Source organism: Cebus imitator, unplaced genomic scaffold, assembly GCF_001604975.1.
Source record: "Cebus imitator isolate Cc_AM_T3 unplaced genomic scaffold, Cebus_imitator-1.0 Scaffold594, whole genome shotgun sequence".
NCBI lineage: Eukaryota > Metazoa > Chordata > Mammalia > Primates > Cebidae > Cebus > Cebus imitator.
The window spans coordinates 553,830-572,701 of record NW_016107909.1 but is presented as its reverse complement, the minus strand read 5'-3'; the positions used below and the strand labels follow the sequence as shown (position 1 = coordinate 572,701).

The 18,872-nt window shown below is 35.3% G+C and overlaps 1 protein-coding gene across 1 annotated transcript in view; it reads right to left on the bottom strand.

The window, feature by feature from the left end:
• TMPRSS11F (transmembrane serine protease 11F) overlaps positions 1-18,872 on the bottom strand; it is a 69,818-nt gene that overhangs the window by 24,592 nt on the left and 26,354 nt on the right. The window contains exons 2-3 of the mRNA XM_017516553.2: positions 15,049-15,200; positions 9,619-9,737 (exon numbers count right to left, since the gene is read on the bottom strand). Of these exons, the coding sequence (XP_017372042.1) occupies positions 9,619-9,737; positions 15,049-15,200 (271 nt within the window). The remainder of the gene's footprint in view (positions 1-9,618; positions 9,738-15,048; positions 15,201-18,872) is intronic.

The following is an 18,872-nucleotide window of genomic DNA, read 5'->3' as shown; positions in this document are numbered from 1 at the left end:
TTCAAACTAAAATGTGATATTAACAAACCGTGGTCCCCCAATGTGTCAACCTCTATTTAAAAAATGGCATATTCTGGTATAGCACAATACTGGTGTGACCATTACTAAAAGCTTGCAAGTATTAATTCCATGCCATATGGCAGCCATTTTGTTTAAACCTCACATGACGTGGGAGGAAACTTATCAGTCTCATCAGCTCCATTTAATGGATGAGGAAACTGAGGCTCAGGATATATAATCTTATCTAAGGCGGTAGAGGAAGTGGTGGTTCTGTAATATGAACCCAGGGAAGCAGTCTTTAGATCTTGTGTTAAGTTCATTAATTGACTTTGACAACCTTGAATTAATTACATATTTGAAGACAGATGTTAAAGTTGGTGAAGGATAGACAGGTAGGAAGATCCTGGTGAAAGAAACCCTTAAAGAAGGCTTCAAAGGCATCTTTTATTCCCTGAATATAAATCTCCTAAGAGATCTCTTCAGAGGTGGTTTCTTGCTTCTAAGTTTAAAAGGGGTAGGGAAAATTTTCTTCCCCAGATACCTAATTGTTGTTATAACTATTTTCTGGGAAGTTTAACTCATATTTACATTTTTCTGTTGGGAACTCAGTAATATGGTGCTTAATCCAAACTACAAAAACTAATTGTATCCTTTCCTTTTTCACAGTTCAAACCTAAGAAGAGATCATTTTACTACAGATTATTCTATTTGAAACAAAATAGTGTCTAAGCTCATGGTAAAGTAAGGGAAAAATCTTCACCTTAAAATCAGATACCAATTGTAGTATTTGTTTTGAACTCCAGGATTAAAAAACAAAATAACATATTTGAAACAATACATACGGCTCTGACTAATTAGCTTCATGTCCATCCAGGTACTGTTTTTGGCAAGTTTAAGCACGCATCTTTTCTTTGTGAACTAAATGCAGATTAAGTCAGGGAGGATCAGTGCTTACTGCATGCCAGGTAGGGAATCCCTTTTGAGGTCCACCCATGAAAACAATCAGGTAAGTTATGCAAATTTCCTGCTAAAGTCAAGGGAATATGTGCCAGCAGACAGCAAAAACACAAAGAAAGCTGATTCTTTTCCTCTTTCCTCTTCAGGAAATCTTCCTGATAACTCAAATCTTCTTCTGAACTCCTATTATGGGAATGGATGAAATCACAGAGCCACAGAAGGGAAAGAAGAAAAGCCAGGATCATGAGTTGTGTTATCTGGAGGCAGGCCAGTGGGGAGCTATTGTTTGCAGTCACTTGCCAAGCAAATACAGTTTTCCTTCTTTCTTTTGAAATTGATTTAAGGGGCTGAATTTATTTAAATGATAATGAGTTGTGAGAACAGAATTGTAGCAGATATTTGTTCTTTACCCAAATTGCACATGGGGAGGCGTACCCATTCCCCAGCATTGAGAGTTGACTGATAACACTTCATGCCTGTACTTCTCCAGAGGATTGCCCTTGTCTGACCTGAGCACCTTGTTTAGTAATGTCTGGTAGGCTATGCTCTGGGCAGATCTACTGGTATAAGACAAACAACCCAACCCTCTAACTTCTGGGAAGAATTACCTCCGTGACTAATCTAGGCTCCAGATCTCCCAGAGAAATCATGCTCAGGTTACAATTTTGAAACTACATTTTAATCTAGCTTCTTCTTTTGTCCTTTCCCGCTGTCTTCATTTCCTTAAGAATTTTTCCTGAAAGATCTTGATTAATAAATTACTTATTCAAGATTCCCCAGTCATAGGTTGTGTGTTTTGGAATGTAAACTATACAAAAATAAATTAATTGGTGCTAGAAAATGCTCAGCTATAAAACTATTTCAATGTCTCCATTTTTTGGAAGTTCTGTCATCAGACATCCCCAATTTTTAGATAAGATTTTTAGCTTATAGCCAAGAAAAGATTCAATAAACTTAAATGAAAAGGTGTTTTTAAAGGTAATATTTTGTGTCTCTAAAGAAGTTTGTGTATTGCAAATGTTAATCTATTGAAATAGAGGGGAACAAAGAATGGATCTTAAAGAGAGTCATTATAAAATTTCTAAGATTTCTTAAAGAAATCCTAGAGATGAAGATTAGAATGAGATTAAAGTTATGGAGTCGACATCTGTAGCCTTTTGATACTGAAAATTCTGCATAGTGGATGGGAGTCAAGAGAATTTTCCAGTCTTTATTTTGGAAATATCTTTCCTATCCAACTAGAATAACTGTCATGTCATTTATAGTATTATCTTTTTGTACTGTCCTGAGCAATCAGTTCCAAAGTGAAGTCAATGTATCATAGAATATATGGAAAAATTCCAGAACTCGTATTTATACTTATTTTTTATCTAAACAAATAATTTTTACAGCATTAGCTTTGAGGTATGGAATCCTAGCAGTAGTATCTTAATTACTGAATGCTCCCAAGGGGAAATGGAGACCAGGCTGTTAGAATGATTGCTTGTCCTAGGATATGTACTCCGTAAATCATTCCTGCATTCCATTTAGTTAAGTAGTGATACTTGGCTCACTAATTTTAAGTAATTAATATTAATTTAATCACACTAGCAATTCTCAGTATGTAAACAATTAGAATCTTGTTTGAATTACCAGACTAGTCATTTTTTTAACTTTGGAAATAACGATAGAGAACTGTCAAAATATAAATCCAGTTTTTAAACAAAACAGTTTCATGCAAACTCTGCCACACGTATGGCTGTCATATAGCTTTGGGGCATAGAAAGATGGTAGAGACAGACAGCGTTTAAAAATTTTTGCTGAAGAGCCATGATTTAAAGTGTTAATAAACCATTAAAAGTGGATATAATGTTTCACTTACCTCTTCTCTTTGCCACCAATAAAAAATAACTTAGAACTTGTTGGGGGGCGGCAAGAGGGCTGCCTAGATACAGCCAGGAAGGAACTCTCGCACTGAGAAAGACCAAAATATTGGGTAAGCCAACATACATCAAACAGACCTCTGGGAGAGAAAGCATTCAGAGTTGATAGAGAAGCAATGCAGACACAAAGGCTGAAGAGGAGGAGGTGGCAACCCTATGTGGTCTTGCTGGATGTTAGGACTAGCTCCTCTCCCTGAATAGCTCCTGGGAAAGGGGTGAATGAAGGGACTGTGGGGCAATGTACTCTTGCTGGGGATCTCTGAGATCATACATTTAAGAGATCCCATGACCCTCATAGGTACTTGAATTGGCAGGGGGATCTGCCTAGAGAGTAGGCAGAGACAGCTCCTGCCTGCATGGAGCCCAGAGGGTTTTGCATGTGGGGCAGCTACAGTAAAACATGGCCAGAGGCTCTCCATCTCCCTAATCTCTGCTGACTGCAGGGCCAGGAGAGAGCAGGGCTGCCTTTCTCATGAGACAGGGGTGTGTCTCTTCTGCACAATCTGCTGTCCACCAGCCCCTCCCAAGGACCCTGCCTGGCTGCTTCTACAAGAGCGTGCACACAGCATAGCCTCCACTGCCCAGTACAAGTGCTTTACTGGTGGCCTGGGAGCATATCACTCCCCTAGCAGAGTTAGTCTCCAACCCCAAGGGACCAGAAGACAAAGCTGCAGGCTCAATCTCAACCCCCTCCCATTAGAGCACATAGTTCAGGAGTGCCACACTGAGATCTGTGACTGGTGCTTGAGCAGGGGAAGAGCCCCTACTCTCAGAACACTGAGAAGAGTGAGACACAGATTCATGGGCTGGTGCAGATGCTGGTGTGCCTCCCTTTACAGGCATAATCCAGAAAGAGTGTGTTCTGTCTGACAGCCACAGCCTTCGCCCGAAGAAGCGCCACAGCCCTGGACATCTAACAACCCAGTGATCTGGGTCCGGAGGCTTGGGACAAAACCAGCTCGTTGGGCCAGATACTCTGGCAGCCAAAGGAAGGAGACTTGGTTGAAGGAGAACTAGCTCGGCAGTCCCCACAGCTGTCTGCTGGGCAAAAAAATCCCTCAGCCACAAGCACCACATCAGCTGCATATCCATGACAACACCACCCTGCCCAGAGATCCCTCACCCTTGACCAGTAGGTCAAGGCATCAACAGACCACCTTCAGACATACCTCTCAACCTGCTCTCACTCACCAAGCAGAGAGGACCAGCGAGCTTCCACAACATTGCAGGTCTCTTGGCAACCTAATCTTCAGCTTGGACTGCCACTAGTGGAGGCAGAAACACAGCCTGCCAGGGCACCCCTTGGTTAGAGGAAAGTGGGCATGATGCCAGTGATTGGAGGGGGCCCCCTAAGGAACAGGCATGGGCCTGGTGAAAGGGTCATCTCTCTTCAACCCCACAGCCACAGAGCACTGTTGCAAACTCACTGAAATACACAAGAGCAGGTCAGCTAAGAGCCTATCTGCCAGCCATTACTCTTAAGCATCATCTACTGGATCACAGTCTGAATTATAACACCAACAAACTTATTCCAGAACACATGCCTATGAAACCCATGAAAGAATCTAGCCACAAATAAAGACTCAGTACAGAATCTTGGCCTTCTGAAAGCACCCAGAAATGAAGACAACAGGCTATACTCAACTTATACAGCAGCCAAAATCTCAAGAAAAATAAAGGCCCATTCAAATGACACCAAATTCAAAAAGATAAAGGAACATGAGACCTCTCAGATGAAAAAGAATAGGTGCAAAAACTCTAGCAATTCAAAAAGTCAGACTGTCTTCTTGCCTGCATGCAAACAATCACCCTATCTCCCCAGCCATGTTTCTTAACCAGATTGAAATGACTAAAACCACAGATACAGAATTTAGAATCTGGATAGCAAGGATGCTTATTGAGATTCAGGAGAAAGTTGAAATCCAATTCAAAGACTCCAGTAATATGATCCAAGAGGTGAAAGATGACATAGCCACTTGAAGAAAGGACCAAACTAAATTTCTAAAATTAAAAAATTTACTGCAGGAATTTTATAATATTGTAGGAAGCATTAACAACAGAATAGACCAAGCTGAGGAAAGAATCTCAGAGCTCAAAGGCCAGTTTTCTGAATCAACTTTAGACAAAAATAAAGAAAGAATCGTTTTTAAAATAGAACAAAACCTCTACAAAACATGAAATTATGTAAAGAGACCAAACCTGTGACCCACTGGCATTCCAGATAGACAAGAAGAGAGAGAAAACAACTTGAAAAACATATTTAAGCATAGAATCCACAAAAATATTCCCAATCTCACTAAAGAAGCTCACATACAAATTCAAAAATTCAAAGAACCCGTACAAGAGACACTATTAAGACAACTATCCTCAAGACACATAGTCATCAGACTCACCAAGTTCACTGCAAAAGAAAAAAATATTAAAGGTAGCTACAGAGACAGGTCAGGTCACTTACAAATGGAACCCCATCAGGACATCTCAGCAGAAACCTTATAAACTAGAAGAGACTGGTGGCCAATTTTCAGCATCCTTAAGGAAAAGAAATTCCAAGCAAGAACTTCATTCCCCATCAAACTAAGCTTCATAAGTAAAGGAGAAATACAATCATTTCAGATAAGAAAAAGCTAAGATAATTCATTATCTTTATCAGCCTTTCAAGAGGTCCTTAAGAGAATGCTAAACATCAAAATGAAGGAACAATACCAGCTACCACAAAAACACATTTAAGTACATAGCCCACAGATACCATAAAGCAACTATTCAATCATCTAACAACATGACAGGAACAAAATCTCACATATCAATAGTAAGTTAAATGTCAATAGTCTAAATGTTCCACTTAAAAGGCATATAGTGGCAAGTGGATAAAAAGACAAAATTAATCTGCTACCTTCAAAAGACCCATTTCACATGTGATGACACCCACAGGCTCAAAGAAAAGGGATGGAGAAAGATGTCATGCAAACAGAAAACAAAAGGAAGACCGGGTCACTATTCTTTTATCAGATAAAACAGACTTTAAACCAACAACGGTAAAGAAGGGAAAACAAGTCTATTACATAATGATAAAAGCATCAATTCAACAAGAAGACTCAGCCATCCAAAATATATATACACCCAACATTGAAGCACCCAGATTTACACAAAAAAAGTTATTCTAGACCTACAAAGACTTGGACAGCCACACAATAATGGTGGGAGACATCATCAGTTCTACTGACAGGATTACAAAGATCATTGAGACAGAAAACTAACAAAGAAATTGTGAACATAAATTTGACACTTGACCAATTGGATCTAACAGACATCTACAGAATACTACACCCAACCACCACAGAATGTATACTCTTCTCATCTGCACGTGGAACATACTCTAAGATGAATCAAATATTGGCCATTAAGCAAGCCTCAATACATTTTTTAAAAATCATAGCAAGCACACTTTATGCCACAGTGCAATAAGAATAGAAATCATTACCGAGGAGATATCTCAAAACCACACAACTACATAGAAATTAAGCAACTTACTCCTGAATCACCTTTGGGTAAACAACAAATTTAAGGCAAAAATCAAACATTTCTTTGAAATTAGGGAAAGTAAAGGCACAAGACACCAGCATCTTTGGGATGCAGCTAAAGCAGTGTTAAGAGGAATGTCTATAGCACTAAACACATATATCGATAAGTCAGAAAGATTTAAAATTAACGGTCTAACAATGCACATAGAGCAACTAGAAAAACAACAAACTAACCCTGAAGCTAGCAAAAGAAAAGACGATTAACATCAGAGCAGAACGAAACTAAATTGATGCACAAAATTCCATGTAAAAGATCAACAAAACCAAATTTTTGATTTATTGAAAGAATAAACAAAGCTGATAGACAGCTATCTAAATTAGAAAAAAAGAGAGACAATCCATATGAGTACAATCAGAAATGACAAAGTTGACATTACAACCAATCCTATAGAAATAGAAAAGATATACTATTATGAACACTCTTATTCATGAAAATTAGAAAGTCTAGAGAAAATAGATAAATTGCTGGTAACATATAACCTCCATGATTGAACCAAGTAGAAATAGAAAACTTGCACACATCAATAGCAAGTTCCAAAATTTAATTAATAATAAAAAATCTACAAACTAACAAAATCCCTGGACCAGATGAATTCACAGCCAAATTCTACCAGACACAGAATAATGGGTACCAATCCTAGTAAAACTATTCCCAAAAAAAAATCAGCAAGAAAGGAGTCCTCATAACTCATTCTACAAAGCTAGCACCCTCCTGATACCAAAATTTGACAAAGACATGTAAAAAGAAAACATCAAGCCAATACCCTTGATAAACATGGATGCAAAAATCCTCAACAAAATACCAGCAAACCAAATCCAGCTGCAACAAAAGTTAATTTGCCACAATCAGGTAGGCTTTATTCCTGGGACACAAGTGGTTCAACATACACAAATCAATAAATGTGATTCACCATATGAACAGAATTAAAAACAAAATGATCATTCCAATAGATACAAAAAAAGCTTTTGATAAAATCCAACATCTCTTCATGATAAAAACCATCAACAAACTAGGCATTGAAGGAACATATGTCAAAATAGTAAGAACCATCTATGACAAATCCACAGCCAATATCATACTGCATGGGCAAAAGCTGGAACCATTCCCCTTGAGAACTGGAACAAAACAAGGATGCCCACTCTCTCTACCCCTATTCAACAAAGTAATAGAAGTCCTATGCAGAGTAATCAGGCAAGAGAAAAAAGTAAAAGGCATCCAAATAGAAAAGAAGTAGTCCAACAACCTCTCTTCACAAACTATATAATTCTATATCTAGAAAACAAAGACTTCACAAAAAAAGCTCCCAGAATTGATTAACTTCATTAAAGTTTCAGGATACAGAAAATCAGCATAAAACAATTAGTAGCCTTTTTAAACACTAATAATGTTCAAGCTGACAGAAAAATCAAGAATGCAATCCCAGCTACAACAGTCACACACAAAAAAAATATCTAGGAATACATCTAATCAAAAAGGTAAATGATATTTACAAGGAGAACTACCAAACACTGCTGAAAGAAATTAGAGACAAAACAAATGTTGTCTCATAGACATAATTATGGATTGGAAGAATCAATACCATTAAAATGGCCATACTGCTCAAAGTAATTTACAGATTTAACACTATTCCTATCAAAGTACCAAGACCATCTTTTACAGAATTAGAAAAAAAAAAGTATTCTTAAATTTATACAGAACCAAAAAAGAGCCCAAATCATCAAAGCAATCCTAAGCAAAAAGGAAAAAAGGCAAAGGCATCACATTACATGAACTTTAAGGGAAATAATTTTCGATTTAAAGTTCTACCTCCAAGCTTTCAACTGAGCGGAATATAGAATACAGGATTTTTTTCAGGATGAAATAATTCATAAGTTTTACATCCTATGAACTTTTTCTTAGGGAAGGCACTCGAGGACATATCTCACTACATCAGGGAAAACATGGGATGCAAGAAACAATGGAACTCACAAAAGTGTGCAGTCCTGTCCTGGCTAAGTTTACCTTTGTAAAGTGGACCTACAGAGCAACTAGTTGAAATTGAGCAGGAAACATAAGATTTTAGAAAAGGAGATTTAAAGAAATATCAAGATCTTGGAAATGTCTGATAATACAGTAAAATGGTAGAGGGCTTACACACACACGAAAGAGAAAGAAAATATATTTTAATGCCGGAAGCATTATTTGAATGGCATAAGAACAGTGGTAATAATTGTAAAAAACAAAAACACTATTTAAATAGCTATGGAAATGGAAAAGCTCTTATTGCTTTTCAACATTTGGAATAAACTTACATAAATAACAAAATAAAATGTAAATATTTTCTCACATTGTGAATAAATTTATTTTATTTATACAGAGAAAAGATAGTATAGTGAGAGAAGAATGGGAATGCTAAAGTTCTCATCTTTTATTAAAGGGTATTACTGTCTAAAGCTAATCACAAAGAATCATATTAACATAGTGCCCTTCCTATTTGGCCATTAATTCTTGCTTCTAGAATAACTCTTATAAGATTAAAAAACTACAATCTAAGGTAATATATTGAATTTTGCTAAACAAATCTGTGATCTCCATAACCATGCCTTTCATGGGACAAAAAATGGAAGACCATTCTCTTCAACTTTCTGCTATGACCATTAATGAGAATGTCACACCCAATATCCTTAAAAATTAAAAAGAACTTGATAAATACATAAGCTATCAAAAAAACAAAATATATGAGGCATAACAAAATTGAAGATTAATATCAAGAATTATTGACATACCATGTCCTTTTATATAATCTTTTAAGTACTTTCAAAATAAACAAATTGGTAAGTTGATTGTGGCAACTCTATATATTTATGTTAAAAAAGATTAAAGAAAATGAATTGAGAAAGATAAAATCAAGAGTTAAAAATAGGGAAACATCTGTTTCAGCCAACCCTCAGGAGCTAATTAGTTACATACTCTAATCTACTACATACATTTGATGGTGCACACAATATTCTGAGTATTTTATACATATTAAGTTATTTAATCTTCACAACTATATGTCTTACATACTATGTCATCTCCATTTTACAAAACAAGAGATTGGGACTAAGTTCCTATATAACACCCATATTCAAAATGATGCAAAAGACACATTAATAAACATTTAACATTTCTATGAGTTTACCATTCTTTCAATCTGATGACTCCTTTCTATAAACTGTCTTGAAGATTTCAGGCCATAATTTTCTTGGTATTTGATATTTGTGACTTTAAAAGAGGCAAGGTAATAAAAAGACTTATCATCTGAAAGGTAAAAGAAGCAAAAGTCTCATGGTTAAAGGTATTAAGTTGCTTTGTCCCCTACATCTTGCCCACATCTGCTAAATAAGCTACTATAATGCAGTTTATTTCTATTTAGTATAAAAATTACTGCAGAAATTTTTCAAACATTTTGTAATTTCATCACTGCCGCCAGTCAAAATAAAATATTCTGATCCCAAAGTACTAATACAGAATACTCCATTTATAGATATTTATGTATATCAAAATGTTCATAAAATTGGACATGCAACATACAGTAGAAAGATAATATTGAAAGCAATTGCTGAAAGTCATGTAAATGTCATCAATTTCCTCAAAGAATTGCTAACAGGGGTATCAGACATAAACTATATCATGAAGATACACTGAACAAGCTGCCAATTTTTTTTATGCTACTGCTAAGCTTACTTTAGTAAAAGTCTGTATTTACTGCTTTCACCTTCTTTTTTCTCCATTCACTCCCTAATTCTCTGTAATCTTCCTAACACACCACTAAAACTGTCTTTGTCAAGGACAACAGTTGTATTATCTTTTAGGGTTTTCTTTGTTTTACCCCTTGACATCATTGCGTTTCCTGAAAATCTATCCTTGGTTTTATGAAGCCATCTTCCAGTTTTCTTCCTTTCTCCCTGGCCACACTTCTCAGTTATCTTGGTGAGCTCTTTATTTCCACCCTTCTCTTTGGCATCCAAAGGTTCTACCTTTGACCCGGTCATACTACTTTTTCATATTCTTAACTGGGATGGCCTTAGACACTAACTATTTATTGATAACTTCTAAATTCTTTATCTTCAGACCAAATCTTTGTCATGAGTTTCAATTCTATATCAACTGACTTCAGGAGACTATTTGTTGCACATTAAATAAGTACCTCTGATATATTTCCAAAGTGAAATAATCATTTACTCCTTTTTTTATTTAAACCTGCCCCACTTCCTATATTTTCTCTGTTTGTGAACAGCTCTATCATCCACATGGTCACCCAAGGCTTGGTTTCACCCTCGTTTCCAATACCCAATTAAATTTTCAGTCTTTAAATCCTGTAACTATAACTCATTTTATATCTCTAATCTTTTTCTTTTTTTTTTTTTTTTTTTTTGAGATGGAGTCTCACTCTGTTGCCCAGGCTGGAGTGCAGTGGCACGATTCCAGCTCACTGCAACCTCTACCTCCTGGGTTCAAGTGATTCTCTTCCCTCAGCTTCCTGAGTAGCTGGGATTACAGGGGCAAGCCACCATGCCCCGCTAATTTTTGTATTTTTAGTAGAGACAAGGGTTTCACCATGTTGGTCAGGCTGGTGTTGAATTCCTGACCTCAGGTGATCCACTGGCCTCGGCCTCCCAAAGTGCTGGGATTAAAGGTGTAAGCCACCACACCCAGCCAAATTTCCAATCTCTTACCCCATTTTAAACATTCATTTTAAGACGCTTTTCAAATGCTTAAAACATTTAAATTTTCATTTAAATTTTTCTCAAAATATTTGAAAAACTTAAACATTCATTTAAAAATAGTTTTTAGATCATAAATGCTATATCAGAAAATCTGGAATGACCAGAAAAATATATACAAGAGGATAAAAATCTATAGCCTTAATATCTAGAATTAATTGATATTATAATTTTTGTTTTTATTTATTCTGTTAAAATAACTTTTACTTGGCTGAGACAGCTTATCACCATAATTTTGTAAGTTTTTTGCTCCACTTACTAAATCGATTCTAAGCATTCTCTTACTTCTTTAAAAAAAATACAATTTATTCATTCAAAATGAGGTGTTGAGAAATATGAATCAGGGTGACATTTTACCACAACAGTTTACAATCTATTTTGTTGTTTTGCTGACAACTTTTATTTCTTTATTCTTACTGATGGATGAGTAGATGAATTAATCAACATTTACCAAGTTCCTAACATACACTAAACTCTGTCTAATCAGCTCTCACATATATTATCTTATTAAATTTAATGAATTCAAGCTACTTCCAAAGGCATATCTTGACGAGGTTTCATAATTAAAGTTCTATTACAAAAAAAAAAAAGATTAAGGTTAATCCCAGAGTGACAGAGCTATTTTATTCATTATCATATACATAACCCTATATTGTCCTTAAGACTTTCCCTGTTGGGCAAAATCATATTCTGGAATCATGTAGAAGTAAAAGTGATGCTAATATATACTTTAAATACTTTTAAAAGCTCTAAAAATGTAAGTTATAAATAAAGCATAAGTATATTAGTCACTACACTATAGCAATTATGTTAATGTTGAACCTTTGTATTAATAAATAATACCTATTCTTTATTGAATTGTCATTAAATGCAGAGAACATGATATTTGCCATTTATTGAATCTTTATTATATGCTCAGCTCATTTCACCAGTGAAGAAATAAGTTTTTATAAAAGATCAATTAGGAAGCCATTGTAGAAATCCAATTCAATAATGGCAAATATTCATGAAATATTACTATATACCATGCACTATGCAAAAACACAAATCTAATTTAATCATCGCAACAATTTTCTTTAGTAAAAATAATAGTATACCCTTTACATAAGGGTACTGAAGCTTAATGAGGTAGAAAAGTAGTTTGCTAAAGATCACCTAACTAATTTATGAGATTAAAATCAAGGTATGCTTGGCTCTTGGGATTTCATGGGAGAATAACATTTCATGATAAAATAAAATCCCTGTGTTCCTGGAAGTGGATCCAGTCCTATAGAACAGGAAGACAAGTGATTCTAACTCAATGCACACTTTACTCTTTAGGTTTTCAAGAAACCAAACTTAAAAAACAGTTTTAGATCATTTGGTTTCTGGATTTTGTTAAAACACAGCATTACTTCAGGTTTCTGACAGCAATCAAAAGAAAAGTCCAATCCAGAGAAAAGATCCAGTTCCTTCAACGCTCCCCCGAATCACCTAAGACAAGCCAAAATCTTACAGTGCATTTTTTGAACAATCTTTTACTAGGCGGCCTGTGGTTCTCCAGGGCATATGTTCTTTTTCCCTTCTATACATCTGAAGATGTATTCCTGTGATCTCTGGCTGAAGGACACTGATAAATCAATCATATTCAAAAGTCACGGCTTTAATTAATTCTTATTTAAAAATTGCCAAATTTTAAAGACAGTGGATGATTGTCAGAATTATACTGAAAGTTGATCATTCATGATTACTGAGATCTTTAGGATAAAAATAATCCCATCAAATACACGTCCATCCTGGTGATGTGACTTTTACCATTATGTCTGCTAAAATCCTTATTTCTATTGTGATTATTTCACAATTATTGATAATTTTTACTCCACTGTCTTTCAGATCTATTCATTTACAATCCATAAAAGCAATATTTTAGAAATAATTTGTCTTCTGTTAATACCCTAGTTACTAGCATGTAATTTCCCTCAATGACTTCCTTCTGCTATAGAAATAGGTATGTTCCTTTTAAAAATGGGTTCATCTTATATATCTCTATTTTATCCCATTCTACTTGTTTAACTTTTGTCATGGGTTACCTTCTCCCCTCTTTTCCTAAATGTCCATTTGCAGTCAGGCAACTGTTCAATTATCTGTAGTCAACACTCAAATCCTTGGCTGTTAACCTCTATATTACTTGTCTACTGCTGCTATAACAAATTACTGTTGGTTTGGTGACTTAAAATAAGACAAATTTATTCTCTTACAGTTCTGGAGGTCATATATCATATGTGAGTTTTGCAAAGCTAAAATGAAAAAGGTGGCAGAGCTGGTTCCTTCTAGAAGCTGTAATGGGAGCATCTATTTCTTGCCTTTTTCTAGAGACTATCCTCATTCCTGCTGATGGTTCCATTTTACATTATCCCACCTTCTCCTATTGCTTTTGTTGTTATATTGCCTTCTTCCTCCTTTGACCCTCTTTCCTCCCCCTTAAGAGGACCCTTTAGTTATACTTAGGACCTATCCAAAAAATCCAGGATAATGTCCCATCTCAAAATTATTAGTTTAATGACATCTGGAAAGGCCTTTTTGCTACATTAGATAACATTCACAGATTCTGACAATTAGGACATGGACATCTTTGGGTGGGAATGGAGCATGATTCAGCCTATGATGACCTCTAAAATGTTTTTTAATGGCTAAAACGCTTTTTTTGTCATTATTTTTACTATCTCTTAATTTTTTTTTTCTTTTTTAAGCATTGGGAGTGAAGGGCATTTTAAAAACAAAACTATTTCATTACTTTCTAACCCAAAGAAAATATTAACAAAAAGATAACATTGTAGAGAGTAGCTTGGCTTATGCTTTCATTTTATGAGTCTAAGGAATGGATATTATCAATCCCCCAATAATCAGGGTAGGAAGGTAAACTGGGCATGTTGGACAGTATTTCATTTCTTCTTTGGAACTTCCAAGTGTGGTTTTACTGTTGTGACTGATATGAGTGCCTAAAATTTTAAGTCTCAATCACCTGTGATTAAAAACGCAGAAATTGGCCAGATGCCGTGGCTCACGCCTGTAATCCCAGCACTTTGGGAGGCTGGGTATAGCAGATCACCCGAGGTCGCAAGTTTGAGACCAGCCTGGCCAACATGTTGAAACCCCATCCCTACTAAAAACACAAAAATTAACTGAGCTTCGTGGCAGGCGCCTGTAATCCCAGCTACCCAGGAGGCTGAGGCACAAGAATCTCTTGAACCTGGGAAGTGGAGGAGGTTGCAATGAGCCCAGATCATGCCACTGCACTCCAGCCTGGGTGATAGCACAAGACTGTCTCAATTTAAAAAAAAAAATACAGAAACCAAAGATGAAGTAAATGAATCTTGGTTGTCATTTGGCTCAACTATGATACTAACTCTCCATTTTTGCATATATAATTAGGAATTAATTCTTAGCTTTTCCTTCTTCCCACAGTCATAAAAAATCTGTTTTTTTTTTCCTTCAAAAATATGCTTGATGTTTAGCCCTTTAAAGGTATTTTTCAGGTAACTTTTCTCATATCATGAACTTTTCTTGAGGCAACTCATTAATATACTGATTGAGAAAAGTATACTAAACTTAGCACATGCTAAAGGTGATCTTTACATTCTTCTTTCTCTTTTTTATATGTTTCTTTTAGATGTGTCTATCAATGCAATGCTTATTTCAAACTTAACTAAGTGAAAATATGTAACACAGAGCTCAATGCAGAGGCAAACTATAATTTAACATTAGTAAAAGACTGGTAATTAAAATGATAGTATCATGCAAATGTCACTTTCAAGGTACGAAGTCATGAAGTTCTTAGGCAACAGAACTGTGACCTGGATACTTACCCTCAATAACAAAATGAGTAACAATACCAATTGCAATTCCTATGATTGCTACAATTGCCAATGTGAAAAGAGCTAGCCGCACTGAGTCCCAAAATTGCTGTTTTCGTTGATATTCAACTTGTGAGAATTCAGCTTCTGAAAATTCAACAGGTCTGTGATAATAGAAAGAAAATAGAGACAATAAAAATCCATTATACTTCAACTTTATGTTTACTTACTATGTTCCTCTATGAAAATAGTTTATACTCATAAATAACAGTAAGCAACTTAGATCTTGAAAAGAACAGTAGGTTTTAATTTGTGTATCTCCCCCAAAACTCCAATCACAGTATGAGTTTTAGATAAAGTACTGCTGATGTTGACATTCAAGTGAGGATATCTTCCCACTGTATTTTATCTGGCTTACTGGCCTTCAATCATGTAAAAGTAGCAACATTACTTTTGAAGATCTGATCATGGCTCTTTTCATTTACTAGCACCTCCCAGTGAAATCACAAATTGTGAATTGTACTTAGTAAGATTTCACTACCTATGAGCATCCTTCACTTACATTGACTCACATGACCCCATTGGTGCATTACCTCCATTACCCAAAAATATCTTACACCACTTATCTTTCTCCAACTTGAAAGTTGCTATTTATTGACTGTATTGTCTGAATTCTCAAAAAGGATTCAATATTGTGATATCTTGCAAGTGAAATTTTTCTGTAAATGTCTTTATGCTTTTAGCTTTACTTAATATTAATTGTAAACTTGTTTCATTAAATGAGATCATGGTACCTACCACATTAAAATAATGTTCTAAAAACTGCTCTGGATCCCTAAATGTATACAAATTTTAAGATAAACTCTTTGCCTTTGGGATGCACACACTTTAAAAGGGAAGACAGACATGGAAACAAGTAGTTTAATTAGATTGTGTGAACTGTGGCAAAATAAATTTGTACAAGACGAAGGAGCACTAACTTTTTGCAGGCTTGTGTCAGGAGATTTTCTTAAGAAAGTGACATGATTACATGTTTGAGGAATAAAAGTTCACCAGGTTGAAAAAAAAAAAGAGAGAGAGAGAAAAGAACAGAGAAAATAGCATTTTGGGGGGAAAAAGGTAGGATTGTGAAACAGCATTCATTTGTAATAGAGGATAAAAATATAAATGAAACATGACCTTTGCCCTCTAAGAATTTATGGTCTCAATATCTCTTAAAGATTGCAAGTCTTTCACAAGACTGCAATTCTAGGAAGAGGATATGGTAGAGCTGGTGGGCTAGGAGTCTCATAACCCAAAGTAAACACCTGGAAATTTACTCTGGAGGAGGTGGAAAGCCAATACAAAATTTTAATTAGGTAGAAGATTTCTGAAGATTTAGACAAGTCACACGATGTGAATGAGGATGGGGATTAGGGCAAGCATGCAGACAGACCAGTTTAGAGGGCGTATTGAAGGTCCAGGAAGGAGATTGTGAAGACCTGAACTGAGGCTGTGTAATACGGTGGAGAGGAGGAGATGGATTTAGCTGTAGTTCCTGAACTTTGTTAAATGATTGATCAGCTGTAGAACAAGAAAAGGATTAAGGGTCCACTTGTTTGGATGTCCAGGTAAATGACTGTGACTCCAGGCAAGATGGGGAAGATTAAAGGAAAATAGAGTGTTTGCAATAAATATGTCAATATAGTTAATAAAGAGCAATTTGCTATCCTTACACTTGGGTCTGGGTCTGAACCAAATGAAAAATATCTGTTTTACAGCCTTTCTCTTTGACTCATTTTATTTTAGTTCTATCACTAATATCTGTTTATATGTTTCTAATAAAAGCAACTGTTAAGGCTAGAATTATATAATCTAGAGAAAAAACAAATAAGTAGCTTTGTACTCATGTGAAATACCATTCTTCTCACCCATGACTGAAGTCTCTATTTCCAAAATCTATGACAATAAGTAGTTTGAGTATGCAGCTTGTGGATATTACGGCTGCTGTAATTATTCTATTATTCCCATTCCTTTTTCCCCTTTAGTTTTGTGGATTTCATTACTATACTCTGATCCTTTCAAGAAGCACGAAATAACAAGAATCAAGTTTAATAAAATGTAAGAGGCTGATAGTCAAATATCACATTGTGGTAACATTGCATTGTTGTAAAGGGACTTTTTAAAAACTCACAGTTATATGTGATTTTAAAAAAAAGTTTCTTCTGCCTAGTGATTAGCTATTTTCAGTGTGATGTAACTGGAATGTTGCCTTCTGTCTAATGCGGAAGTTGAAAGAAGTTTTACCAAATGCCCATTTATGTGTTTTGAAGTGTAGCTGGCAGGTACAGTATGCAGACACCAGCCAATTGCAAAGGAAGTGATGTTTACCCTAATTGCGGAAAATGAGGTCATAATAAAACAACTAAGTGTTCAGAAAATTGTTAAGAAGTGTGTTAGTTAGGCTGTTGTGAGAAGCTTGCAATAAGCATAATAAATAAAATATATTCAGAGCAGTCTTAATACTGCAAGAAACTTTAAGATTTTGACTATATTTTAGATACATTTGTTAGATGTATAAATGGTTTAAGCTCTGAAGAAGATTATTTAGATGACATTTAAATTCCCTAATGCCTTTAAAATTCCTATACGTTTCTCCTGATTTGTATATAACAATTTTTTGTTCATTTAAACCTGAATGAGTTAAATGCTAAATGGAACTTTTCAACAGCATTTTTTTAAGAAAATTAAATTTTATTGGGTCTATTTAAAGTATATAATGTGATGTTAAGAAATACACATAGAGAGTAAAAAGGTTACTACAGTGAAACGAATTCATTTATCCTTTATCTCACCTAGTAACACTTTTTCGTTTCTGTGGTAACAGAGTCTAAAATCTACTCACTTAACATGAATCCTACATAGAATAAAATTTTATTATCTACAGTCCTTATGTTGTACACTGGATCTCTAAATGTTTCATTCTACATATCTGCTACTTTATCTTCTCTGACTGACATCTCCCCATTTAATTGCCCTTGTAATCACAATTTTGTTGGATGGCTTCTCTGTATTTTTGATTTTTTTAAAAATATTCCACATCTAAGGCAGATAATGCAATATTTTTCCTATCTGTTTCTGGCTTATTTCACTTAGCTAACATCCTCCAGAGTCATCTATGCACGGCAAATGGCAGGATCTTGTTCTTTTTTGGGCTCAGGAAAATTCCATTGTAGGTATTTCCACAACTTCCTTATCCATTCATCTGTCAATGAACACTTAGGTTGTTTCCATATCTCAGCTATTATGAATAATGCAGCAATCATGGGAGTGCAGATATCTTTACCAGATGAAGATTTCATTTCCTTTTGGTATCCAGAAGAGAGATTGCTGGGTCTTATGGTAGTTTTATTTTTAATTTCTTTAGAAATCTCCATACTGTTTTTTATAATGTCTGTACCAATCTACATTCTCAGCAACATTGTCCCAGGTTCCCTTTTCTCCACACCCTTGTCAACATTTGTTACCTTTTGACTTTTTGGTAATGGCCATCCTAAGGAGTATGAGGTGGTACTCACAGTTCTTCCCAGCCCTGCAGAACTGTGAGTCCATTACATCTATTTCCCTTATAAATGACCCAGTCTCAGGTATTTTTTCATAGCAGTGTGAAAATGGTCTAATACACCTTCTATTCCAAAACTGTTGAGAATTTTTATCAAGAAATAATGTTAGTTTTGATGTACATTTTCCTGATGATTAATGGTGTTGAGAACCTTTTCATTTACTGTTGGCCATTTGCATGTTTTCTTTAGAGAAATGTCTATTCAGGTCTTTTGCACATTTTTTAATCAGGTGAT